General features: G+C 38.2%; 1 protein-coding gene across 2 annotated transcripts in view; it reads left to right on the top strand.

The window, feature by feature from the left end:
* The window catches only part of SRBD1 (S1 RNA binding domain 1), a 206,418-nt gene extending 184,463 nt beyond the window's left edge, over window positions 1-21,955 (top strand). For both annotated transcript variants that reach the window (XM_008518029.2, XM_008518030.2), the window contains exons 20-21: window positions 17,313-17,497; window positions 21,084-21,955. In XM_008518029.2, the coding sequence (XP_008516251.1) occupies window positions 17,313-17,497; window positions 21,084-21,373 (475 nt within the window). In that variant the 3' untranslated portion in view covers window positions 21,374-21,955. The remainder of the gene's footprint in view (window positions 1-17,312; window positions 17,498-21,083) is intronic.
* Window positions 21,956-27,989: the final 6,034 nt, after the last annotated feature.

A 27,989-nucleotide genomic window follows, 5' to 3' on the forward strand; every position in this document is an offset into this window, starting at 1 on the left:
GTCGTCTGTCAAATACATTTCACAAATATTTTGTCCCTGTTTGTGGCTTACTTCTTTATATTCTTATTGGTGTCTTTTGATGAGCAGAAGTTTTTACTTTTAATGATGTCCCATTTATCAGTTTTTTCCTTCTATAGTTACTACTTTCCATGTCTTAAGAAACCCTTGCCTACCTCAAGTCATAAATGTATTCTTCAGTATTTTGTTCTAAAAGCTTGATGGCTTGAGCTTTTGCATTTAGGTCTCTGATACATCTGAAATTACATTTTGTGCATGATTTGAAGTAGAGATCAAGGTTCATTTTCTTTCTCCATTATGAACATTTAGTTATTCCAGCACCGTGTTTGAAGAACAACAGCACCACTTTCTTTTACTCATTGCTTTGGTACCTTTGTTGAAAATCTGATGACTGTGTTAAGTGTGGGTCTCTTTCTGGCTCTCTATTCTGTTTCATTGATCTGTTTGTCAATACCACACTATCTTGACTGCTGTAATTTTATGCCAAGTTTTGAAGTCAGATAGTGTAAGTCCTCCGATTTTTAAAAAATATATTGCTGTAAATATTCTAGATGATTTGCATTTTCCTATAAATTTTAGAGCGAGCTTGCAAGTTTCTATTAAAAAACAAAACAAAGCAAAAAAACCTGGTGGAATTATGATTGGGATTACATTGAGTCTAGCTGAATTTAGGAATAGTTGATGTCTTTGTAATATTTATTGAGTCTTGATCGTGAACTTATATCTTTCCGCTTTTTTAGGTCTTCTTTCATTTCTCTCAGCAGTGATTTTTAGTTTCCAGTGTACAGGTCTTGCATGTATTTTACGTTTTTCAACACTTTGTAAATGGAATTTTTAAATTTGTTCCTAATTGTTGGTAATATGTAAAAATACAATTGACTTTTTTGTAGTAGCCTTGTATCCTGTAGCCTTGCTAAATTCACTTAATAGTTGTAGTGGGTGTTTGTAGATTCTTTAAGTTTTTCTGTATAAACAGTTCTGTTATCAGCAAATAGATGAAAGCTTGACTTCTTTTTTTTTAACCTTCATGATTTTTATTTCTTTTTCTTGTCTATTACAATGGTCAGGACCTTCAGGACTGTGTCAAATAGGAGTAATGAGAGTGGGCATCCTTGTCCCATTCTCCATCTTAGTACATGGTTCTCATTTTTTTAATATAAAAATTGTGGTCTCATATGATAGTAATTGTATTTTTAGTGTTTGTTGTTTGAGAAGATGCATACCTGCACATGGATTTATAGACTTCTCGCAACAACTGACATCTCCATGGGTACTACTAAATTAGCATTTTGTTATATGCAAACCGGTGTCTTTTTTTAATGTACATTTTTGTTTGTTTTCATAATGTAGTTTTAATATGGTTTATAAGATTTTTAATTTGCTTTCTACTATAAGCACACATTTTTTGTTTATGCATATTGTTCTTTTTAAAAGGCTAAATAATATTCCATCAAGTGATTGAACTGTAATTTCATAATAGTACTCATAGTGGTTCTTTATGATGGATGCCTAGAAGTAGAGTTACTCTGCCAAAGGATTTGAAAGCTCTTTAGCTCTTGATATATATTGCCAGATACCATAGTGATTTATAAAGCCACTAGCAAGTTTGAAACCTGAGAAATCTTGAATTTCTCCTGTCAGTTGGGATTTTCTGCCAGTTTTCACATGGGCTGCTTTCTCCATGTGGAGCGTAAAAGCCCTACCAGTGACTTCACCTCTCTCTGTGCTTCCTTTGGGAGTAGCATTGTCTTTCAGAAGCAAGGTATTTGTGGCCTAGTTCTTGGGAAATTTCTTTTACGTGAAGTTCAACTCCTGACCTTTAAAATCTGGAGACAAAACTGGTAATTTACCTAATTAAGCTTACCGTCCGCATTATCCACTTTGGAGCTATGGTAGTCATTTCTGGCTTTCACATGTGCTTAGCATAGACATCACTCAACATAGGTAGTTCATACTTTCATATAGTGTTACATAAGTGTCTTCCCAGGGAAGAAAAGCCCATTAAGGATATGGTTAGGTCATCATTGGTTTGACTTTAGTTCTGTAAAAGTAAGTTCCATTGCAGTAAATTCATTTTTAATTATATCAGAAAACCAGTAGGAACATAAATGGGTTTAATGCCACCCCACCATAATATCACTCCCAGAAATACACCAAAATGGGAAGCCGTTAATTCTTTTTACTTTTGTGTTTATGGTATTCTCTTTCACAGTCATATTTTAGAAAATTGAGATCTTGATATTTGTAACCTAAGTTAGTCATTTAGTGTTTTAAAAAAAAGTCTACTTTCTTTTTCTTTTTTTAATTATTTTTATTATTTATATTACTTTTTAGAAGCCTTATTTACATTTACAGTATTCTCTACTAAATATTAAAGTGCTGTGTTGTATGGGCTGAATTTTTTCTTTTATATCTGCTTATAATGCTATCAAGTTTTTGAAAGATGAATGTTTAATTTTTATGAAGTAAACTTATTATCCATTTTCTTGCTTTTGTGCAGATTGGTCTTAAAATACCTGATCTGTAAGATCAGTTCAATGTTCCTCATTTTTTTTAATATTCTTTATGGTTTCATTTTTTACTCTGAATTTTATTGTTGATGATTTTATTCATCGCTTAGAATGTACAAAGCATTGTGGTAGGGCATGAAAAATATAAAAATCAATAGAGGTGATTTATGCTCTCAAGGAGCCATTCAAAATAGGATAAAACTTACAAATAACCATAATAGAGGTTAATAATTAGTATGTGCCCTTTTTGAAACACGAAGGTTGTTCACAGGAGAAAGCTCATTTCCAGATGGGGGTACCTGATAAGGCTTTGTGCAGGAGGTGACATTTGGGCTGGGTCTTTAAGGATTTCAAGCAGCAGAAAGAGGGAAAGAGATGTTTAAAGGATTGGAGACAGGAAAGTATAGCTCAGTCAGGTTTGGGAAGTGGTTAATAGTCCAGTGAAGACAACAAACATTCGTGAGTCCTTCCCACCACCATGCGCCTCAGAAGCCTTGTCTCGTTTGAACCTCACAGCAGTCTTACAGGTTGCTGCCGTTAGCATTCCTCCTCCTTTAGATATGCAGTCTCAGATGAGTGAAGGGAACTGCATGAGATAACTCAGCTGGTGGAACTATGATTTGAACCAGATTTATGACACTCCAAAGTCTGAACTCTTAACTGGGTCACAATTAAAAAGGTAATTTGGAGCCAAAGTTAAATGTAATCATAATGGTCTTTCAGATTGAGGGTACCATACCCTCAAAGACAGTATTTGTTCAGCACAGAAGAACAACAAGACTTGTGTTAATGTGTGCATCTTAAGGAGAAGAAAAAAAGAAAGAAGGAAGCAACTATCTGGAATATGCAGGCTTTGAGTGTTATTCTCTATCATCACATTGCTGGAATTAGACTCTGCCTTTCCCCTGGAGAAAACATTACTCCTCCAATGAAGGAAACTTTGCCTATTTATTTTATTAAGGGATCTGTTAAGAAATGGATTCTTTACATAGAGTGTGTAGAATTTTGTGCTGTTCTGCTGCAAATATGATGTTTCCTGAATATTGCACTGAAAAGAATTCCCTTCCCTCGTGTTTTTTGGAATGAGGCATGTGCATTTCAAAATAAGTACCTTGGTAGTTTCCACATTTGTATCTTCTTGTTTTAGAAGAGGAATAGGGTGTAGAGCAGGAGTAGCATGTTTATCCTAGAAACGTATCCACTTCTGCCAGAAGATGTTTTTAAGTAAGCGAGAGAAAGTAAGGAGTAATGCAAAGTCTTTAGGAAATGTCAATTAAAAAAACACAGTAAGAGAATCCTTATTATAGAAGATATAAGGGGAACATGGGAGTAAGAAACCTACTATTGCTACAGGTAGATTTTCCTTCAATAGTCCTTTGAGGCCATTCTGTTCTAAATCTCTTTTACTTGTTTCAGGGTCTTCTCACATTCACCTGATTACTTCACTTCCTGCTTCACTGAAAAAGTTCAAAGCTACCTTAGTATCCCCTTTCTTATATTGTCTCTATATCTTTACTCATTCTGTCTCATACTTCTCTAAGCTAGCCTTCCTCTCTTGATTCTGTTTCTCTCCCCACCTCTCTTCTCACAGGTTGCTGCTAAGGACTCTTGACTTTGGCTTTGTCTTGGTCTCTCTGTGTTATAGTTGCCTTACCTCTAAAAGTAGGGGTAGTGGGTTGGGGGTGTAGTGGGGAGTAGCAGCTAAATGAGTAAGGTCTTATAGCTTTATAAAATTTTATGATTGTCTCTTGTATTTTTAATGTCTCTACCACTTATTCCTTTTGTTTTGGCCCAGGCATATTATTGTTATTATTGCTGTAGTCTCCCCATTCTTCACTCCCTCACAGCTAAAATCAGCAACCACCATTTGTCTTACTTCCACCTAGAACTTCTATCTCGTTACTCATTTTTTCATTACCAAACTTCTCAAAAGAATTATCTGCCTCTAATTCTTCCTGCTTGCTTTCTCCCAGTCCCTTACAGGTTGGCTTCTATCCTTACCACTCTTCTGAAATTACTTTCTTAACCAATGAACTCCTGATTATCAAAACCAGTGGCCTCTTTCCATCCTTAAGCCATTTAAGCCATCCTGCCACATTTGACAGCATCAGCTTACTGACCTTCTTCCATCACTTTTGTTTTCATATTCTGCCTTCTCTGCCTTCTCTTTCTCCTTTGGCACTCTAAATGTAGATTATTCTTCAAGTTTTTGACCTTAGCAACCTTCTCCTCGTGTTCTATATGCTCCCATGGATGAATGCGTCCACTCACATGACTATCTTTATCTCTCATCTCTCCACTGATAATTCCAATTGTGTATTTCAATATCTCTAGTCAAGGCCTTGCTCCTAAGCTCTAGCTCTCCCTTTCCATTTGCCTGCAAGAGGTTTTCTCATGAATATCCTAGCACCTCAAACTCAATATATCTAAAACTAAAACTTGTATCCTTCTTTCTCCCTCTCATTCTAACTCCCTCCTCTTCTCCCATCAGTCCTCCTCACCAGTCCCACACAAAAACAAGACAGACAAACAAACAAAAAGACTTTGTCTTCTTCTCTTGTCCCATAATGAATGGTTAATGGCACTACTGTCTTTCTATTAACCAAGGCTAGAATTGACAGAATCATTCATTCATTCATTAAACATATGCCTTTTGAGTGCCTGCTGTATGCCAGGTACTGTTCTGCAATCTTGGAATACATTAAAGATCCCTACACTCAAGGAGACAGACAGTGTACAACCAGCATAATACATAAATTTATAATATGGTAAAGGTGATAAGTGCTGTGGGAAAAGGAGAAAGCAGAGTAATGGGGATCAGGATTACTAGGGTTATGGGCAAGGGCTTGCAGATTTAAGTAGGGAATTCAGGGTAGGTCTCATTGACATGGGGACATTTGAGCAAAGTCTTGATGGAGGAAGTGAAGAAGTTAGCTGTGCAGCTATCTGGGAGAAGCGTGTTCCAGGAAGAGGGACCAGGGTAAAGGCCCTAATATGGATGCAGGCCTGGCATCTTTAAGGACTAGCAAGAAGGCCAGTGTGGCTAGAGCAGAGTAAGCAAGGGAGAGAAAAATAGATCAGATCAAAAGGGCATTGGGAGACCGTTATAGGGACTTGGCCTTAATTCTGAGTGAAATCAGAACCATAGCAGGGTTTTGTGCTGAAGAATGACATGCTCTGATTTGCATGTTAAAAGGATCCCATTGTCTGCTGTATTAAGAACAGACTATAAGGGGCAGTGGTAGAAGCAGGGAGACCACTTAGACTAACTGAGGTAATCCAGGTGAAAGATGAGGATGACTGAGATTCAGATGATAGCAGAAGAGTTGATGAGAAGTGATCAGATTCTGGGTAGATTTTTAAAGTAGAGTCAGTACAATTTGCTGGCAGATTGGATGAAGGGTATGAAAGACAGTAACTGTGGATATGAATGGCAGAAATAATATGAATACCAGAGACACTGGAGGATGAAGTGGAAACTCATTGTAAAGGAGGGGAATAGGGAAGAGCGAAGTTAAAAAACTAAACTTTGATCACTCCCCCAGTGATTTCTTCTAGTCTCATGGCGTTAAGGACTTTTTTAGATACATGACTCAAACGTGTATCCTCAACACAGTCCGTTCTTCCAAACTCCAAACTCATGTATCCAACTGCCTGTTTGACATATCAAACCTAATGTGCCTTAACCTGAACTCCACGCCTTTCTCCAAAATCTTGCTCCAGGTCTTCCTCATGATGATGGCAATTCTTCCTTTGTTTCTCAGTCCAAAAGCCTTGAAGTCATCCTTGACCTTGCGAGATAATCCTATCTGGGAATGACCTCTTTCTCATGTGAACAACTTTGTGCTTCACAAAGGGCATTTACTAATTATTGACCTCTCTTATGATTATTTTTGAGTAAGTTTTGTGCTCCCCATTTTGGTAGGCTCCTTGAGAGCATTAATCACTTCTGTTCATTTATAGATTCTTTAGGCCCTACCACAGTGTTTTGCACATTCTAAGTGATGAATAAAGTCGTCAACAATAAAGTTCATAGAGTAAAAAATGAAAATTCATAGAGTAAAAAATGAAAAAATGAAAATAAAATTCATAGAGTAAAAAAAGAATATTAAAAAATATAGGGACCATTGAACTGATCTTAGAGATCAGGGATCTTAAGAGCCAACCAATCCTGTATAAAAGCAAGAAAAAGAATAATAAGTTTAAATTTTTTTAATTAAAAAGCTTCTTTTGCTGTGGGCCTCAGTACTCCACTGTACCCCACTTATTTATAAAACAGACTTAGGTTGTCAAAAAGAAGTATGACATAGTAGAATATATTGTCATTAAAATAAAGCTGCGAGCCTCTCCAGTTGTCCTTGTCCCTATAAAATAAGTAATGCATCTGAAAATTTCATACCAGATTTGCTAGGCTAGTGGCAATTAAATCTAAGGTTAGCTTATAATTGTAGGCTGTAAGCTCCAGTGAGGCAGAGATCATATGAGTCTGGTTTACCACTCTATCCCCAGCACCTAACACAGACTGATGTGGTGATATTTGTTTAATGAAAGAATAAATGATAGAAATAGAGAATGAAAGATGACTACGCAGAAGAACACTGAGGAAAGGAAACTCCTCAGGAATTGACAATTTTAATCAGGCAAAATGAAATATTTAGCTTTACTTCAATCCAGATGTTTTTTTCTGTAGTCTAAACTGGCTGAGGTCAATGCAATTGTCTAGCGAAACCATTGATAGAACGTCTAGATCACCCTTTCTGCCGTTGCCTGTCCCACATGTTGAGCTCTCCTTTCAGACTCCCTTGTGGGTTGAAGGGATTTTAGGACCTCCCCAGATTGAATCCCATGCCTTCACAGAGTATTGTGTCCAGAGCCCAGCCCTTCCAAGATCTTACAGACCAGAAAACAGAGAGAGACCGTGAAAGAGGATTACTTACCATTTTCTGTCATCATCCAGAAATTGTCAGGATGTCCCCATGTGTGAGTGATTTCATTGTGTTGAGTATTGTGGGCCATGAGTAGAATTGCTGCTGTATTGTGAGTAGAATGAAGTCCAGAAACAGCCTATTTAGGGTTTGCCACTCCCCCAGGCCTCTTCTGTTTTTGTCCTACCATTTTGGTTGATCAAGAGAGCTAAAGGCAAGTATCCAATTTCCTTTCCTTGACTGAGGTGCCAGGAGGTAGTGCTTTGTGCTGCAGATTATGCTGATTTGTACATGTCACAGTGAGACCTGGCATTCTCCCAAAGAATCTGCTGCATTAAGAATTTGATTCACTCCAGATAGTTAAGCTTTGAAAGTTATGTTCTTGACTTAACTTGAAAAATGCCAGGAAATTTAATGTCAAGACTGTCACTTGGCACTCATTTAGATAAAGCATTAGCTAGTATTTAATTGTTATTTCCATTTTGGCCATTAGGGAGAAATTTAAAAAGACTCGTTTGTAGAAGTGGTTAGCAGCCTGTGTAGCAGGAGTATGGCACACAGCACCATTCTAGTGGACTGGGTGAATGTCTATCAAGGAATGAATTGTATCAATATCTGCGCTATAATGTTAGTACTGTGATATTTCCTTTATTACTGCTGATGTGCCTATTTCTGACCCTTACAATCAGTGTTGGAAAGTATATTTTCAGAGAGTAAACAACTGTCAGTTTAACATTCAGGTCTGGGACAGGACTAATCACATAACCTGACAAAATACTTACTTGGGGAGGGAGATCTTCTGTACAAAAGCCAAGCAATGTTTATTCTTAATTTACAAAAAACTTGTGTCAGGTTTTTAAGACCAAAAGTTGTTCAGAGGGTACTAACTTCCAGTTATCAGATGAGTCAGTTCTGGGGATGCGATGCACAGCATGGTGATCATAGCTAATAATACTGTATTATTTACTCGAAAGTTGGTAAGTGGGTAGATCTTAGATGTCTCACCACAAGAAAGAAATGGTAATTATGTGACCTGATGGAGGTGTTAGCTAATGCAGTGGTGATAGGCATTTTGCAATAATATAAGTGTATCAAATCAACACATTGTATACCTCAAATTTATACAATGTTACATGTCAATTATATCTCAATAAAGTTGGGGAAAAAAACAAAGGTAGAATTAACCCAACAGATACACAAGGATTCTGTGATGAGATAAATGAATAAATGGATCCCAGCTGATGCGCGTGGGCTAAGCAGTCATGGAGCTAGAGCCTGAGAGGCCCTTGAGAGGTTCTGCCTTGCTCTCTGCTGTGAAGCTAAGTCAAGCCAGACAGTGACTAGTGGCCCAACTGAAGACCGTTAATGAGTGAGCACATCTCAGTCTCTGTTTCTTTCCCATTCCTACTCAAGGATTTGGTGTCTCTGAACTCTTCTTTCAGAATTACTTTCAGGTTTTTTTTATCACATTCTTCTCAACCCATCCCCTTTTTTCTGACCGGTAAGGAAAGAAGTCTTCTAGCTAATAAGCAGCTGCAATGCAGGGAGTTTAGATTGTTTTTGTTTAAAAAAAAATGGCAGCAGTAGAGCAATGACATTCACAGATTTGATATTCACGGTTTTGAATGTGAGCAACCAGAAGCCCCGTGACTTGTGGTGAGTTGTGATTTCTCTGAGGGTGAGTCCCTTAGCCTACCGAGTACGTCTAGCACCCCTCCCCACATCCAAAATTCACTGCAGCTTTACTCTGCATTCGCATGCCAACTGACTTCTGCAATGATAAAAACATGTTGCTTTGTGGGAAACTTGCCTGAAAAGAAACCCAACTACAAATGCTATAAAATAAATGAAGATTAGATAAACAGACCTAAGAAATTATTTGCAAATTTGAAACATCTTAAATTTTTCTGGACTTGCCTCACAAGAGTTGGCAGCATTCAGACATGAAAATTAAGGCAGAATCATTGCTGGCTTTTGATAAGTGAAGTCTTAGGATGTGTATCAATTAGTTACCCCACATTAACTTCTTCTGTGGAGCTGTGATGAGACAGTATTAGATTGCCTTTTCATAAAGAGACATAGCATCATAAAAGAAAATAAAAAGATGATAAATGGACAGATTACTAAAAGTATTTTTTGTTTTTCTTTCTTTTTTTTTTTCCTTGTTAGTTAAAACCCCAAACATCTTACTATAATTCCCAGGAAGTAACACTTATCATATTTTCAAAAGTGCCTTCACAAAAGAGAAAAATGATGAAAGAGAATGTACCCACTTGAGAATCAGATAATCAGGCTATGGGGTTCTTTGGAATTGATTATTGTATCTAATGTCTTACACAACATTCCAACACACCCTCCACACAGAATTTTGGGCAAGGCTGGTACAGGGAACTAGGAAGTTGAAGAATCTGAGACCTAACTTTCCCCTAGCTCAATCCAGACGCAGTACAGTGCCGGACTGCCTGGGTTCAAATCATGCCTGTCTGATCTGGGGAAGTAATTGAACCTGCCAGTCCCCCAGATTCCTTGTCTGTTAAATGAGGGTAGAGATAGTACCTATTTCATGCAGTGACATGAGTTCTTAGCACCCGGGACAGAGTGAGCTATTGTTGCTATCCTTATTATTGCTGTTACTTTAGTTGTGACTGAAAAGGACTGCCAAGCTGACCTGTAAAAGAAAAAGGGAGGGTGGTTTACAATTGTTGGTCTCCCAGGAAAATATTAAATTATTTTACCATGTGATCCAGATATAATTTGGGGCATTTAACATTGTTATTTAAAATTAACACAGGATCTTAGAACTGGAGAAAACACTGGTTTCTCCCATACATACCTGCAGCAGACTGTTAGTACCCAGTAGAGGAGTGAGAGAGAGTTGCCAGCCAACCCTAAAGTTGTGCTTGCTTCAGTCTCTTCCATCTCCAGAGTATTTGCCCTTCTCCTTCTCTTCTCCAAGTTTAGATCACTCAGTCTGGAGCCTGAAACTCAGTAGGGTATTGATTTAGTCTCCCATTATCTCCCTCCTTCCCTTCCTGTCCCCAGTCTAGCTATGGATTTTAATCTTAGCCTGTCTTCTGATTCTCTGTGTGACCATAAGCAAATTACTTTGACCTCAATCGCCCACTCTTTAAATGAAATAAAAGTGGCTCTGCCCATTCAGAGGACAACCAGAGGATTTATGGAAATGGCAGACGTTAAGCATTTTCAAATTTCTTGAAAGAAGGATTCCTTGACGGGATGGAATTCATACTAAAAACTTGCTTCCCAAGGAAGAAAGCCCTTCACCCTAATACACGGGCTCTATCCTCTAGTAGTGCCGGAGCTATTTAATTTCAGCTTCGCCATCACAAGCCTGTGTGTTTTTGAGCACCACTTCTTTATTTGCCCTCCTCTTTCAAATATTCGCAGGCACTAATCCACGTTATGGCTTTACAGCCAGTAAATTAAATTATATGAATTCTAAACACAGTGTTTTTGAGCTGTAGAGAGTCTGCAGCCTTTGAAACCACTAACTTAATTTTGTCCAACTCTTATTCAGTAACTCAAAAAGAGCCAAACTTTTTCTTTTGAATTTGGTTTAAAAAATAATAATAAATTGCTCCCAGGCAGTGGTCCTGGGTGCCAAATTTTATCTGAGATCTAAATCTTCTGTCTGCGTTGAAAATCCCCCAAAGTAAAGGGGTAAGGAGTGCTGATGAAGAGGTGATAGATGACCACTTTACCTTAGCTGCAACCTTTTGGTCCCAGCTGTGTGACTTTGGGCAAGTCACTTAATCTATCTGAGTTTTTATTCCCTTATCTGAAAATCTATATCCACAATAAATTTTTGAGAGAATTAAATGAAATCATCTCTGTTGAGCACTTTCAAAGTATCTATATTTATCTACATGTAAAATCTTACCTCTATGGGGCAGCCCAGTGGTGTAGTGGTTAAGTTTACACACTCCGCTTTAACAGCCCCAGGGTTCATGGGTTCGGATCCTGGTGCAGACCTGCACACTGCTCGTCAAGCCATGCTGTGGTGGCGTCCCACATACAAAATAGAGGAAGATTGGCACAGATGTTATCTCAGGGCCAATCTTCCTCACCAAAAAAAAAAAACAAAGAGCTTACCTCTAAAAAAGCTGATCTAAGTGAAAGATTATTTATTCCAATATACTGCTGTTACTTAGAATTAGAATGTAAGCTCATTCACAGCAAAGGCTCTGTTATCTTTCAGTCATCTTCCATAATAAATAAATACTTAGTGAAGAAATGAATATACTTTCCTAAATTACTTTTAATTGGCTTCAGCATTTTGTCACATTCCTTTGAAGAGCCTTGATTTTAGCAAATCTTTATCATTTGACTGTGTGTCGTGTGTGTGTGTGTGTTTAAAACAACCCAACTCAATGGAAAGAAGATGATCAAGCTGGGTAATATTTGGTTGTTGGGTTTTTTTTCTGCTTCTTTTTATTGAGGAGCAGGTTTGTTGTTGTTTTTAAAAGTGTAAAAAAACTGCCTTTGCTTTGTCACTTGTAAATTTATTCCTAAGGTAATTCCTAAAACAGGATTTTAGAAATCTTTAGAGCAATAATCACAACATTCCAAGACATGATACCTTCCGATTTTATATACTCGTACTCATTTGGAGGTGTATGTATATACATTTAGGTTTTCTAAAATATAGTTTTAATTATATTATAATCACAAAGTATATCATACTTAGCAAGTGGTTCTGAAATTGGAAAAGCTACTTAAAAATCAATGCTACTTATTCCTTATGGCACTGATCTTAGATGTTTTGTTTGATCTTAGACATTTTGGCAATGTCTTCAACTATTTCTAAAGAGAAAATCATCCTAAATCTTAAATTTTTAGAGGATTTCTGTGTAAGCACATTTTAACTGGCTTTTTTTTTTTTTTTTACAAAGTTAGTTCCCTGTACTAAATTGCTAAAATAAAACAGCTTTCTAAAGATACGTTCTCCTCCATACAGTTAATGCAACATGCATTGAGTATCCAGTTTCTATGCATGTCTAATAGACCTTTGAAAAAGAAGGAAACATTTAGTAAGTTCTTCAGGAGTTAGCAGCAGGTAACAGTCTAATGCTTATAAACCAAGTCTTTTGGAAGACAAACTGCATTCCTTAATCTGTGACAGCTTCTGTTTCTCAGTTCTTGTTTTTTCTGCCACTCATAGATGCAGGAGTGTATTTAGATGCAGAAGGTACTCCAAAGACACTCCAAATGGTACCAAGCCAATGATGCTGAAAATGCCCCCGCTGCCTCCCAGATAGCTGCATGCCACTGAAAACTATATTCTCAGATCACAGTTTGTGAGGGCTTTCAGAACAACCCCATTACCCTTTCTGAAAGGGTTACATTTTTTTTTAAGTTTATGCGCAGTATGTAAGTTCTCAAAAGCCAGTCAGCTGTACCTTCTTGTGAAAAATTACTTGCTGTAACTTTCTGTGGCTGATCATATGCTAAGAAAAGCTATTTAAATATTATCTTCACTAGACATCTCCTAGCTTCTACAGTACACTAGGTTGTTCGGTGGGCCTCTCTGTAAATGCTCTCTACTTGACTTTACCGTTGCTTGTGGCTTTTGCGCCAGCAAAGATTTTTAAGGATTCTGGCCTAGTTCACTGTCTCAGTTTAGCAAAGAGCTTACACATTTGAAAAGATTCTTTGATGATGATTGAAGTGCAGTTCGCATTGCTGCGCCTTTCATTTGACTGCTGAAACAGCAAACGTGGGAAAGCCGGCATGCTTTGTCTAAGCTAAACTCCATGTGCACTGCCACATGCTCACCTGTGTAAATTCAGCTCCCAGAGATAGTGGAAAAGGACTAGCAAGTTTTTCTCCTTTGCCATGTTGGGATTTATATTCAATCTTTAATATTAAGTGCAGCACATTTAAAAATACATATAGTATCTGTGGGTTTTAGTGTAACAGATTATGACTGAAGTTTCCTTTGTGTCCCACTGCTTAATCTACAATCACAGTTAAGAAGGCCAGATTTTCTCTCAGAGTGTAAGCTCTCTTTTTAAATCATTGGATGTTTACCTATATCACAAAATATGACCTGCTTCATCTGTACCTGTTATTTCTAAAATGACCGTGTTCTTGCATTTCTTGTTTTATTGGTGTAATTACTTTACAACTGAGTAAAACTAATGGATAAAAATAAACAAATACGAAAGTCTCTTTTAATAAAAGGCGAAAGATTTATATGCTCTGAAGAGAAACCAGAGTATCGAAAGTCCCTTTTAAAAGCGTCGAGACTGGATAGACAACTAGAAGGACGTGGCCCTGGCAATGTGTTCTTTTCGAGTTATAAATTCCGTGTTTGGCCCACAAAGTGCACACTAATATGAAGTTGTTTTTCAAGTGATGGAGTTGCATCACCGTGGTTCTTCTGTGCTCCGTGGCGTATCATGTTGCTTTAATGTAATGAACCAAGTCCTGGGCTCCTAAATTTTTTCCTCAATGCTGGAAATGATTACATAAAACAGAATGGCTGTATCTGAGGTCTTAAGAATCTGGAGAATTTTTTATTTTTCAAGAAAAATCTTACAAAGACTTTTCTTATTCTTTGAGGGGAAAAACCTGGCACTTGTACTAAGTTTCTGTTGAGAATACCAGTGATTTTAGGTTATATAGCATACTGTTTGAAAAACACGCATTATCTGCACTGCAAGGTCTGTATTTTAACTTTGTGCAGATGTGTGCTAAAAGAACATGATGTGCTTATTTGTTGCATTTACGCTACTTTCTTACTTTAAGTAAGATGGATGAAATTACATATTAAATAAAAACAGCAGCTCAGACAGCAGTCCCTCGCAAACCGAAAAAGCCTCGCAGAGACAGTGGAGAAAATGAAACTATGACTCTAACAACTCATTGACTTTTGAGAGAATTGTCTATTCAAAGGTGTATAGTTAATAATTTATTTGTGGGATTTATCAGAGTTAACTGTCTAATGTTTAATCTGCCATTAAATTGTGTCAGTGAAATGTTACCAAAAGTATTGTGTTTTATATCTTAACCAAATATAGCATTTTAATTTTTACGTAACTGCAGTTATAAACAGATACACACAGATGCGTATGGCACAAAACTCCATTTAGTGAGAATAGCTGTGTGGCCTTTGGGCAAGTTATTCAACCTCTCTGACCCTCACCTTTCCCTTTCTATATGACATGATACCTGCCTTTTAGAATTATTGTCAGGATTAAATGAGAACATCTGTCAAGCACTGGCATAACACCTGACACATATTTATTAATACGTGTTCACTCACATTCTGTGTTCCAAGTTTCATAATGTATATTTTTGTATGGTACTTTTGAGCCAGAAAGTACTTTGTATTGAGTATTACTTATACTCAATTCTAAAGTGAAACTTTATATTAGATATTACTTATCACACTCAAGTGAAAATTCAGAATACGTAGGATAAATATTTCTTAAGATGTTTAAGGAACACGTTTATTGAGTCGCTACTGAGGGTAAAATATTGTTTCCTATCATTTGTAGTTGAATATATTTGAATCCAATAAGGGAGAGGTCAGTCTGAATGCTGTTCCCGGTTCATTTTATAGTCCCCTTCTGTTTGCTATTTTCCTTTTTCTGTAAGCCTGTTGTAACTTTAGGGAAGTTTTCAAAATAAAGAAGCATTTGACTTTGTTCTGTAGTCATTTAAAAATAGAGTTGATCAATATGAAGCATTAGCTAGGAGAACAATTTGGTCCTTTTTTATTGATTTCAGTTACCAGTGCCCTCAGGCTTATGTGTGAAAACGATATATGAAATATGCACCCCAGGTTAAACAGACCAATTTTCTTCTTACATCTGCAACCACTATAAACAGAATTCTTTATATGGAAGTGACTTTGGTAGCAGTTAGTTACACACACAACCTTAAGACTCCAAGTGGCCTCCCGAGCCAGTGTTTTTGTTACTGAGGCCAAAACTTGTACAGCGCTTTGGGAAGTTTCTGCCCGCTGGTTACTTTTATTAATTATAAAATACTATTCAAGGTTATAGCCTATGAATACACTTTTTTGGTGTTTTACCACTTGATTGTAAGCCAGAATCTTGGGAATTTGAAAGATATTGTGCTGAATAGTCAGTTGCAGACCAATCGAGCCATGACGGTGAATACCAGGGAAGCCTACTCAGCAGGACATGCATTATTTAGAAAATTGTGTAAGGAAGTTGGCTGTGGGCATGTGTCATCTGCCCCGTCAGTCAGAGCTCCAGCAGCTGTTCCCTGTCACCAGGGCCTTTACGTGCTACTGCCCATCCATCAGCACTAACAGATACCAGCTGCCTCCACGGGGCTGGGGAAGCCACAGACACACAGACTTAACAGTGTATCTCACTGGCCACCAGTTTGGATGGAAGTGCATTCCCAAAGTGGGAGACCAAGCACCAACTCCTTGGTCTTTCATTAGACCATTAACCAAAATAAGCTCTCAAGAGAATTAATTGGATTTTGGAGAATCTGTTTTTGACTGAAAATATGGCGGTGGAAAAGTAGGAGGGTTGTACTTTTACACCCAAAGAGACATCCTAGTTAAATGAGAGAGAAGAAAACTTTCTTCCCCGGATACCATATCGTCAGCACTGGATTATCACTGAAGAAGCCTTTTCTGGTTGAACACAACAATGCAAAAAAAAAAAAAAAAAAAAAAATGGATATCACAAGCATTCTTTTCATGATGATGCAGCAACCTGCCAAATGGGATGCATCCCAATTCTGATTATAGACAAGCGTCCAACAGTTTGCTTTTTCCCTTCTTGTATTCCAGAGACATCCTTAGAGGAAAGGATTTGAGGGCATTAGTATCACTAGCTGTCTGATTACTGTGTTGACATTTTTAAAGTGCCATTAATCATAGAAAATGGAACTTAATGATGTAGAAAAATACCCAGCCAAGGAATGTCAAGAAAGTAAGCCACAGCCCAATATACTAATGAAATTAAAGGGAAATGCATCTTAATGCTTTAATTTTTTTTCTTAATTAACTTATTACTGGACTCCAAAGCTAAGTAATTGAGAGGCAGCTGTGCAAGCAAGGGAAATGATAAAACAAAGGAAAATTGAGAGGAGATGTTTTTATTTTGTAAATACTGCAGCTATATAATGTATAAAGTACATAAAGATAATACTCATCTTAAGATTATATAATTGAAGTCTTCTATTTTGGAAGAAATGACTTTTTCTTTTTGATATTCCCTCCCATATTTTTTTCTGCTGACTCTGAATACTAAATATACTTGATATAATTTAGTTCATGTGAGGCTTGACTATTGATGGAATTTGAGAATTATGAGGCTGATAGTATGCGGCACAGATAACACTGTCATCATGGGTACACAAAAGTAAAAAGCAATGATATAGTACATGAATAGAGTCATTCATTTGTCAAAAGCTGGCAATGCTTGTTCAATGTTTTGCTGGATTTTGATATCATCAATACATTGTTTGCCTATTAGCGAATTTAAATTCAAATAAGTTTTCCTAACTGAAATTTTAGAAAACATGAGATAAATATAGGTATCCTTATTTGGAAAATTTATATGACACTAAACTCTAATCAACATTACACTGTAAAGCATTTCTAATGCTGATTCTAAGCAGGTGCTTTGTTGGAAAATAGTGCAAGAACCTAAATCCATCCGCTCCTTTTTTTTTCCAGGACAGATAACCTATTACAGCATGGGGGACACAGTAGATTTTCAATAAAAATGGATTGATGGGTTGATACATGGATCTGAAATGAATGAATTTTAGGTGACCTGTATAAGGAGATTGGAAAATAAGTAATATTGTTAGTAAGAGTTGGGCTTTTTTCTTCCCCCTACAGGTTTTTATCATTCATTGGAGGGACACTGTGTGACATTGGAAAGCCTGAAATGCAACAAAAAATAAATTCATTCCTTGAAAAGGAAGGAATAGAGAAAATTGCAGAAAGATTGCGAACAACTGTTCACACGTTACAAGTCATCATAGATGGTCTCAATCAGCCTGAAAGCTTTGACTTTCGAACAGGTAAACAATTGAACGTGAATAACAGTAACTTTTATTTGCATAGCCCACATTATCTCCTATGGCAGCAATCCTATGCCATAGGCAAAACAGATATTATTCTCCCATTCTATACACAAGAAAACTGTAGTGACTTTCCTTCAAAGTCATTGCAGGTAGTATCCAGAGCCAAAGCTAGAAGCCAGGTCTCCAGACTCTGCATCCCTTGCTTATTTTCCCTTACACTAGACTAGATGCTTCATGCATGTACTGCTGTGTGCATGGAGGGACACATTTTTCATGATCCTTCTGTAAGCTGTTTTTATCTCATAGGAGCCAGAAGTCCAAGGTAAAGCATTCAGTTCACAAACCAAAAAGTGAATCTTCTTTCTAAATTACAGCCTTCCAAGTTCCTGGAATCTGTGTCAGTGAACACACTGCACAAATAAGATGCTATCTCTGTTGATTTTCCTTCTAATTAAAAGTGCTCTCAGCTTTCAACACAGGTAGGTAGTAAGGGAAGTGTAACAGCCATAGTGGTTGAGAGCAGTGACCTGGTGAGAAAGAATTAAGGTATCAAATAACCTACTTCCCAAGGAAATTTGAATAGGAAGCCCTGAGATTTAAATGAATCTGCACATTTGTCTCATAACCAGTTTTATGATACCATATTTAGGGCTTGGCTCCTTTCATTCTACATTAGGTTGTGTGGAGGTGGTTAGACATGCTTCTTTGAAAAGGTTTAAGAGAATTTAAAAACATAACCAGGAAGCTTGTTATACTATCCCCTCAACTTGTCTGTTGGTTTGAAATTAAAAAAAAAAAAGTCAGAGAAAAATAAAATAAAACACCCAGTAAGACCTATGCTAAAAGTGGAGGAGTAGAAGCCTTCGGGTGGTCCTTCCAAAGTGGCTGTTTCCTCTCCATCTGGAAGCGTGGTGTCCTTTCACATGAATCCCATGAGTGTTGCTGAGCAGGAATGCCAAGTAGGGTGGTGGTTCTCATGCAGGGTGGGATTTAAGGGTAGTCTGCCTAGAACCACCACATTAAAGGGTTAGCAAATATGCTCTAGCTACAGGTGTCCTGTCCTGGATTTTCGTATCCATCTTTGTTTTTCTGTCATGGTGTTGATTGCTCCATTATCCTGGTTACAGTGTAGACTCAGAGCAAAAGATCAACGCTCAAATTAGATGGTTCAGTTAAACAACCAACAGCTAAGTAGAGGTCCTCATCTAATGATGCTCCTTGTTGGGCAGAAACACATGCACCGGGGCTCTAGATAAGTAAAATTTCTCTATATAAGCAAAATTTCAAATAAGTCTCTTTAAATACTTTGGAACTGACCTTTGCCCTAACATAAGTCACAATTTCCAAGATGTCTGAGAACTTTCATTTTAGTAATGAAAACATCCCCCGGGGAAGGCAGACAGTCATAATTTTGAAGGGGCAGATAGTATTTTGGAGGTTCTGCATTACAGTATTTATGTTACATCTCTTTTCTTTTCTCCATTTTCTCAAAAGTATTTCCTTTCTTGATGCCTCATTCTTTCCTCTTACTTATCCTGTCTTCTGTTTGCTCAATGATATAATCAATTCTATTTATTAACACTCTGGTTGCTAGTTAGTTTCTATAATTGGGTTCACCAGAAACAGCCTGGCAACAGGCCCTTGGCTATCAAAGTGTTAAAGTTTGCATGGTCCATGGAGGATTTTCTGATTTCTCAGTGGCCCAGGCTGTCTTGAGGACCATGTTAAGTAGTTCCTGACTCTGATTTTCCATGCAAAATTAAACTAAGCAGCTGATCAGGAACCCTTGGGGAGTCTGTAGCAGCTGCACCTCTGCAAGAAAAAGGGAAAAAAAAGAGTTTCCAAGCATAAAAACAATGCCTATGGGGCCTCAGAGACCATCCTACCTCTCACCCTGATCAATGCCTTCGTTTCACTTTGCTTTGACACAGTCCTTCCCAGAGTAATTTTATATTACAGCAGGTTTCTTACTTTTAGAATTGACTGCTTCAGCGTTACATGAAATTCTACAGAATCAATGCCAGTTTTAGCATATTCCTTTTTTATGAGGAATATGAGATTTGAGGTTTGAAGAGGATTTTTTTTGTTTTACAGGAAAAAGCTGAATTTTTTTAAAAAAATCGTGATTTCAATATGGTTGGACTGGAGGAGGGGAACAAAGAGGTGACCAGTTGTTAATACAAATGTAAAGGATAGCCTTAACAAGTAATCAGGATAAAGCCAACAGCTGTGGAGGAAAAGGAACTGGAATGGGTGGAGGGGAAAATGAGGTCTTAGTAAAAGGAGATCCAAGCACAGAATGTGTTCTTTGTTATTAGAATCAACATTCAGTAATCCTAGGAAAGGGGGCCAAGAAGAGCATGGATAAAAGGAATCATAGATAATCCAAAAGTCCCGTTTAAACTGTTAGTTCTAACCTTCTCCCCCATAAAACCTTTGTTGTTGTTTTTGTTTTTGTTTTTGTTTTTTTTTAAAGATTTTATTTTTCTCCTTTTTCTCCCCAAAGCCCCCCGGTACATAGTTGTATATTTCGTTGTGGGTCCTTCTAGTTGTGGCATGTGGGACGCTGCCTCAGCGTGGTCTGATGAGCATTGCCATGTCCGCGCCCAGGATTCGAACCAACGAAACACTGGGCCGCCTGCAGCGGAGCGCGCGAACTTAACCACTCGGCCACGGGGCCAGCCCCTGTTTTTGTTTTTTTTAACTAGAGCCATAATGATTCCTTGGCATGCTTTATGCCCACCTTTTGAGGGATAGCATTAATGAACAGAGAAGTCTACATTGGGGTGCGCAAGAAAAGAGGGCTGTAAGGAACTTGAGAGCAGAGATCTGTGCATTCTCATCTTTGTGTCTCAAGCACCCAGCAGAGTGCCTGGCCAGGAGATAATAGGAGTTAATAAATGCTTGATGAATTGAATTGAAAGAGGAGAAAGAAGGTTAGGTACTAGCTGATCTGGGTTTCTGAGCCATAGATAATCAAGAATCCGTAAATTTTCACTGAATAAATATATTTAAAATGAATAGGAATTGATTCCTCAGTTCCAAATTTGTGAAGGGTAGTGAGAGGAGAACATTTGAATTTCATTCACATTTGACCAAATGTTGATGTACTTTCTACCATGTTTAAACAGTTTGAGAATTCAGGCACTGGAAAAAAACTCCCAATCTTCTGTCTCCAAGGGTCTTACTTTCTCAGTGTTTGTGATTTAGTCTTGTATATTCGTCGAACAAATATATTTTCTCATCACCTCCTCATAAAGAGGAAAAAAGACTCATTACTCTTCTCAGTCCTTATGTATAGTGCTGATGTTCACAGGTTGGCGAGATAGTTTGAGAAGAAGAGATTGAGTAAATTTTCTTGAATTGTTTCTATTGTGTAAATGCTGTTTCTCCAACTAAGATGCATTTTCCCTGAAGGCAGGCCTGTGTCCCCAGCTCCTTTTGTGTCCCCCGTCAATGCTTAATACTGATCTCGGCACATAATTGATATGTAATAAATACTTATTCACTAATTTATGTTGTGTCTAGGAAGTACAGTGCCATGTTATTTACACTAACTGTCTTTTTTCCCTTTTTTTTGTAGATTTTGATAAGCCTGATTTCAAAAGAAGCATAGTCTGCTTGGAAGACCTACAGGTTGGGACAGTCCTTACAGGCAAAGTCGAGAATGCCACTCTGTTTGGAATTTTTGTGGATATAGGAGTGGGGAGATCAGGGTTGATTCCCATACGAAATGTAACAGAAGCAAAACTTTCTAAAACAAAGAAGAGAAGGAGTCTTGGACTGGGCCCTGGAGAAAGAGTGGAAGTCCAAGTACTCAACATTGACATCCCCCGATCTAGGATTACTCTGGACCTCCTTCGGGTGTTGTGAGTGTCCCACTGAAGGCCTTGTTTCTGCAGATTGGCAAGAATGTCAGATGGTTGTGAATTCTAGATTGCAGTTGAGGAAGACTTCACTTAATATCAGAAGTATTTTCCAAACACTTACCTTATTTTTCCTTCTGAATAAATAGAAAACTAACAGTTTGATTTCTTTTCCCCTTAAAGAAAGCAACTAATAGACATCCTTCTGTGGCTTTAGGTAGTAATAATTTTCTGACCAAAACTTTATTTTTTGTAATTCATCTTCGACTCTTTTTGCATTTTGTATAACAGATTATTTCGCTTCCACTTGCCATCATGCCTTGCTGGACTTCTATGGAAGTATCTTCTTGATTTGAATTATACGATGTTTCTTGACACAGTAGGGCTGGCAGTATTTAATCCTCCTTTTTTATAGATTTTTTTAATCATGCCTTTTAGACTTGATTTATGATTTTCCCTCACCAAGAAAACCAAAAATATACCAATAAAACAGATCCTGATGTGTTCATAACCATCAAGTGAATGGTTCAAAATATTTCTCAGAAGGATATATGTATTGATCCCTACAATAAAGTTTTGTGGCTAGTGATCTTGTTTTTGCTATGTTGATTCAGTGAATGACCTAGGAGTCAATTTTGATTACAGAAGACGTGGCAAATATTCATGTGTATTTCATATAAAACAATTGTGCCTTTGGGGAAGAAGGAAGCCTCTGGAAATTTGAAGAAAGACTTTCTGTTTGATTTAGCACAGAAAAGTACGTTCTTTCTTAAGCATCAGGATTAAACTCCAAATGGGGATAGAAATGGCCTTCCTAAATATTGAAGATCAGGTGTGTAGGGGCTAGAGAACTAAGCAGATAAAGCTGGTAACTCTTAACTGTACTGTTATTCAGTGCAGGTAGTAAGTATAAACCTAACCATTCAGGGTAAAAATGCTTTAAATAGAGCTCACATTGGACTGGTGACTTGTCCATTCTGGCTGCTATTCTTTTTTTTTTTTTTTTTTTTTAAAGATTTTATTTTTTCCATTTTCTCCCCAAAGCCCCCCGGTACATAGTTGTGTACTCTTCGTTGTGGGTTCTTCCAGTTGTGGCATGTGGGACGCTGCCTCAGCGTGGTCTGATGAGCAGTGCCATGTCCGCGCCAAGATTCGAACCAACGAAACACTGGGCCGCCTGCAGCGGAGCGCGCGAACTTAACCACTCGGCCACGGGGCCAGCCCCCTGGCTGCTCTTCTTGATTTGCCTAATGGAGTCATTTGCATGACCGAAGGAGTACCTGGTTTTCTCCACGTGTAATGAGTGGAAGATGGTTACTAAAGAGGGTACCTGCTTGTTTGCCTGGAACAGTCCTGGTAAACACTCCTTGTCCTGGCATAATTTTTCATAGTGCCTCTTTTTATCCCTGAAATGCCCCATTTGGGATAATAAATCATATGATCACCTTAGTAATAGTAGTCCCTTACAAAGTGGTAGATTGGGCTGTGTTTATTGACCATTCTGCCTGATGGTTTGCTGTTCTTGAAATATGCAGCATTCCAACTGGTACATAGATCTTTTTAGTACAGTAAGTTCCTTAAAAGTCATATAACTCAAGTCCTGTTTGCCTGACAACTTCATTTCTGAAATGCGTTTTCTCTGTTTCTTTCTGGTCCTCAACTGACAATGGATCTTAATGTTGTAACTATAAGTTGATCTTCCTGTTCACTCCTCCCAGTGTTCTTCCTGGTTAAAAATTTGTGGATCAGTGATGAGTGATATGCACCTGAAGAGTCTTATTCTGAAGCCTGCGATGTCATGTCAAACAAATATATTTTTTTAATTGAGGTATAGTTGACATATAACATTTATATATATTGCAAAATGATCACCCAGTAAGTCTCATTAATGTCTGTGACCATGCATAATCAAACACATGCTTTTTGGGAAGAGGCCTTCTCCCTGGGCATTTTGAATACAGGAACCAGAGCAGTTGACAGTGTGAAGCACTCTGTTGACCTGGTAGCTTAGCTGCCCTTGTGGACACAAGGAGCACTTGATATTGCACTAAGTTGTCCTATCCAGCCCAAATATGGGCAAGGCTCTATAAGGCCAAGGTTGGGAGAAGAGGGGCATGTCTCATTCGTCTTGTAACCCCAGAATGAAGCATGGTGCTTGGTGCTCAATATGTTCAACTAATCCTGGTCCCTATTCTACCAATAATCCACAATGTGCCTTTGAGCTGATATCTTTACTTCTCTGGGCCTCCTTTTCCCAAGTTTAAAATGGGGATGATGGTAATAAAGCATTCATTCTCCCAATCATTGGTCACCTCCTGTGTGCCAGGTATTGTGCTAGACACCATACAGTTATGACAGAAAAATAGACATTCTCCCTGGGCTTATGGAGCTTAGAGTCTATTGAGGAAAAAAGAATCATTAATCAAATAATCACGTTAAAATATAAAATTATAACCATGATAAGCGATATAATGGTGACAGCATGTAAGAGATGGATTGGCCTAGTCAAAAAAGTCAGAAAATGTTTCAGTGGGGTTTGACTGAGATGTGAAAGATGACCAGAAGTTAACTAGAACAAATGCTTTGTTGACCTTAACAAGAGTTATTTCTGATAAATGTGGGGATGAGAGCCTTATTGGAGTGGGTTTAAGAGAGAGTGGGAAGAGTTAGATTAGAGATAGTGAATATAGGCAATTTTTTCAGGGGGTTTGGCTATAAAGGGAGAAGAGAAATAGCATAGTGGCTGCAAGGGGAAAATGGAGTCCAGAGAGAGTTTTTGTATTTTGTTAGGACAGAAGAGATGATGATATATGCAAATAGAAATGATCCAGGAAAATTTGATACAGGAGACAGGAGAATTTCTGGAATGATATTCTTGATTGGATGAGATCGGACAGAATCTAGTGCACAAGTGGTTGGTCTAAGATAGAAATACCAGTAGTTTATCCATACTGAGAGAGAAGACTGAATATATGGAGACAGATGTAGATAGGAAGATATGGTGATGGAAGCTCATAGAGGGCTCTTTGGATTGCTTCTGTTTTTCTCACTGAAATATAAAGGAAGATCATCATATGAGACTGAAGATCGAAGGGAAAGGGAGTTGGAGGTTTGAGAAGAAAGGAAAAGGTTAGAAAAGGATGAGAGGGGCTGGTCCGGTGGCAGAGTGGTTAAGTTCGCGCGCTCCGCTTCGGCGGCCCAGGGTTTTCGTCAGTTCGAATCCTGGGCGCGGACATGGCACCGCTCATCAAGCCATGCTGAGGTGGCATCCCACATGCCACAACTAGAAGGACCCACAACTAAAAATACACAACTGTGTACCAGGGGGTCTGGGGGAGAAAAAGGAAAACTAAAATCTTAAAAAAAAAAGAAGAAGAAGAAATAAAAGGATGAGAGAGTAAAAATCCTAGGGAAATAGACTATGATTTCCAGGTAATGTTAAATATTCCACTTCAGCTTAGTGATCAATTGAATGTAGGATCAGTCAGCTTGGTTATATATTTTCCTTCAGCCACATCAGCTGTGTAGGTACAGGTGGAGAGGTGGATCAAATCAGGTTTGGGAGTTTACCAAGTGAGTACAATAGAGAGAAAGACAAGGAAGTTGAGGGCATGTAGACAAAGAAATTATTGACCATGGAATTTAAGCTCACTAAGAAGAAAAGTAAGAGTATAAAAGGAGAGTGAGGGATAGTGAAAAAGTACGGGATTAATGGATTGTAGGTCCTAATGGAGTTGGAGGAATGTTAGAGTGGAAATAATAGAGGATATAATGGGTAGAAAAGAATGGTTGTCAAAAGTGGAATGCTCAGGGGCCAGCCCTGTGGCCAGGTGGGCAGGGTTAAGTTCCTGCGCAGGTTCAGTTCCTGCGCTCTGCTTCCGCAGCCTGGCGTTTCGCTGGTTCGGATCCTGGGTGTGGACATGGCACCGCTCATCAGGCCATGTTGAGGCAGCGTCCCATATAGCACAGCCAGAGGCACTCACAACTAGAATATACAACTATGTACTGGAGGTCTTTGGGGAGAAGAAGAAGGAGAAAAAAGGATTGGCAACAGATGTTGGTGCAGGTGCCAATAAAAAGAAAAGTGGAATGCTTAACTTTGAAATTACAGCTTTTGGGGCTGCAGTTTTTGGTAATTACAAAGGGTAGGGAATGATCAAAGAATAAGTAGCAGAGGTAGGGGACAAGGATAAGATCATTAAAGAAGAGGAAGTCAAGGAACTGAAAATGTAGGCAGGATTCTCTATGTGGATAATGATTTTAGGAGGTTGTTGCAGTAATGCAGACATAAAATAATGGTGGCTTGGACCAGAATGTTAGTGGCAGAAATGGTGAGAGTGATAAGATTCCAGATATGGTTGAAAGGTGAGAGTAGAGTGAAACAGGATTTCCTTGTGTATTGCATGTAAGATGTGAGCTGGACAGGAGTCTAGGATGGCTTTTGGCCTAAGCAACGGGAAGGATGAAATTATCTACGAGATGGGGAAGGCTGTGAGAGGACAGTCTTGGTGAAGGAGTTCATTTTGGACAGGTTAAATTTGAGATAACTTGTTAGACATCTAAGTGGAAATGCCAAGTAGGCTGTTGGTTATTTCAGTCTGAAGTTCAGGGGAAAGGGCAGGGCTGGAAATGTAAACTGGTGGGTCACTAGCATATAACTGTACTTACAGCCGTGACACTGAATAAGGTCACCAGTGGAATGAGTAGAGAGTAAAGTAGAGAAGAGATCTAAGGACTGAGTTGTTGAAAATCCAAGACACTCAGCTATAAATTCTTTGAACATCTCCCTCTGTAAGGGCAGGAATTTTGTCTTGTCATGGCAGGACCTGCTAGGTGCCTATTCCAAATTCTCCCTTTCTTCCTTTCCTAAGAATTCTGATTTGAGGGAAGCAATAATGTGACCAATGGACATGGATATGGCCATGTGATATAGTTCTGGCCATGAGTGTAGGCAAAAGTCTTGGGATGGGATTCTAGGAAAGCTAGAAAGGGTGGGGGCATCAGGTCAGCTATCATGCTTTTCGTATCCTCTGCCTTACCCTCCTTCCTGCTTGGAATGCAGATAGAATGCTGGACGTGCTGGAAGTCAAACAGTGACAAGGAATAGTGACTGCTAAACAGAAAGGAAATTCCTGAATCCATGTTGGCATTGTGGAGTCACTAAAACAGCCCTGAACTGCCTTTTCTGGACTTCACATTATGTGTGAAAAACAAAAGCTTCATTCATTTAAGCTATTGAGGGGAGCGGGAGGTTTACAGCAAAGCGTATTCCCTAACATACGTGTGGTGTCCTGCTGTATCCCCTGTATATGGAAAAATACCTAGCATGTGATAGGTACTTAATAAATGTTGATTGGTTGGATGAATAAATATCTAATAAAAGAGTTTAGTAAAATGGCTGAGTATAAAATAAATGTTAAAAATATCCACAGTTTTCCTTAATCATGTTAGATACTATGATGGAATAAAGGTTCCTATTTACTATAACAGCATACTATAAAATATCTAGAAGTAATCTAACTAGTAATGTATAAGATCAATATGAAGAAAAATTATAAAATTTTACTAATGAATATAAAATAAGAGCAGAATACATTAAGGTATACCATTGGAAGACATGGTATTGTAGAAAGATCAGCCCTCCCAAACTTATTATGTATATCTACTTTTGCCAAATCCCAATCATTATGCCAGTTGGCTTTGTTTCTGTTTGTATGTTTGTTTATTTAAACTTAAAAATAAAATTTATTGGGAAGAGTATATAAAAAACGTCAAATCAATACTTAAAAGAATAATTGAGTTGGATGGTATGAGGCAGTTTGTCCTACCAGATATTAAAGTACACTCAAAAGCTGCCATCATTTAAACAGTATGATGAATAGGAATAGACACACAGAAGAGTGGAATAAAGAGAATTCAAAATCAGTAAGAATCTAATGTATGTTAAAAGTGGCATTTCAGATTGGGGCAAAATCATATTGCCACGCTCTGCACAAAAATAAATTCCAGATGGATTAAACATACATGATGTTTTAAAAGCACTGCAAGCAAACATAGAAGGGCTTTGAGAAGCTAACGAATAGGCACAGTCATGGAATGCAAGAACAAATAGAGGAAACACGGGCCTGTAGACCTAAAAGCTCCACTCAGAAAACATTGGTTGGACACCGACTAGGAGACCTGTGCCAGGTGCTGGGGCTGAAACACGCACATGGTACCTTTGAGGATGTCTGCAGCCTGGAAGAGGTGGAATTTAAGCTGCAGCAAGGGCTATTTTAAGTTAAATGTCACGAGCATTTTGGAGTTAAACCTGACTGCTATCTACTTCAGAATATGGTGTCATCCCATCTCCTTTGAAGCCACAAGACTCTTTGGAAAAAAGCTTGGTTTTGGATTAATGGACTACTCATGTTGAGGTGTCTGTACATTTAACCCTGACCTCAGAGTTAGCACTTGTGTTAAAATTAGAGATGGAAAGAAAGGACAGGATGGAAAAACCAAAAATGTATTAGGTCAATCTTTTCATTTTGGCTTCCCGCCTTAAAATCAGTCATAATGAGTTGGATTTAAATAACAGATCGTGGAGAACTCCTGAATGACTGGGCTCATGGCCAAAGCCGTCT

The sequence above is a fragment of the Equus przewalskii genome, chromosome 14 (assembly GCF_037783145.1).
Source record: "Equus przewalskii isolate Varuska chromosome 14, EquPr2, whole genome shotgun sequence".
Taxonomy (NCBI): Eukaryota; Metazoa; Chordata; class Mammalia; order Perissodactyla; family Equidae; genus Equus; species Equus przewalskii.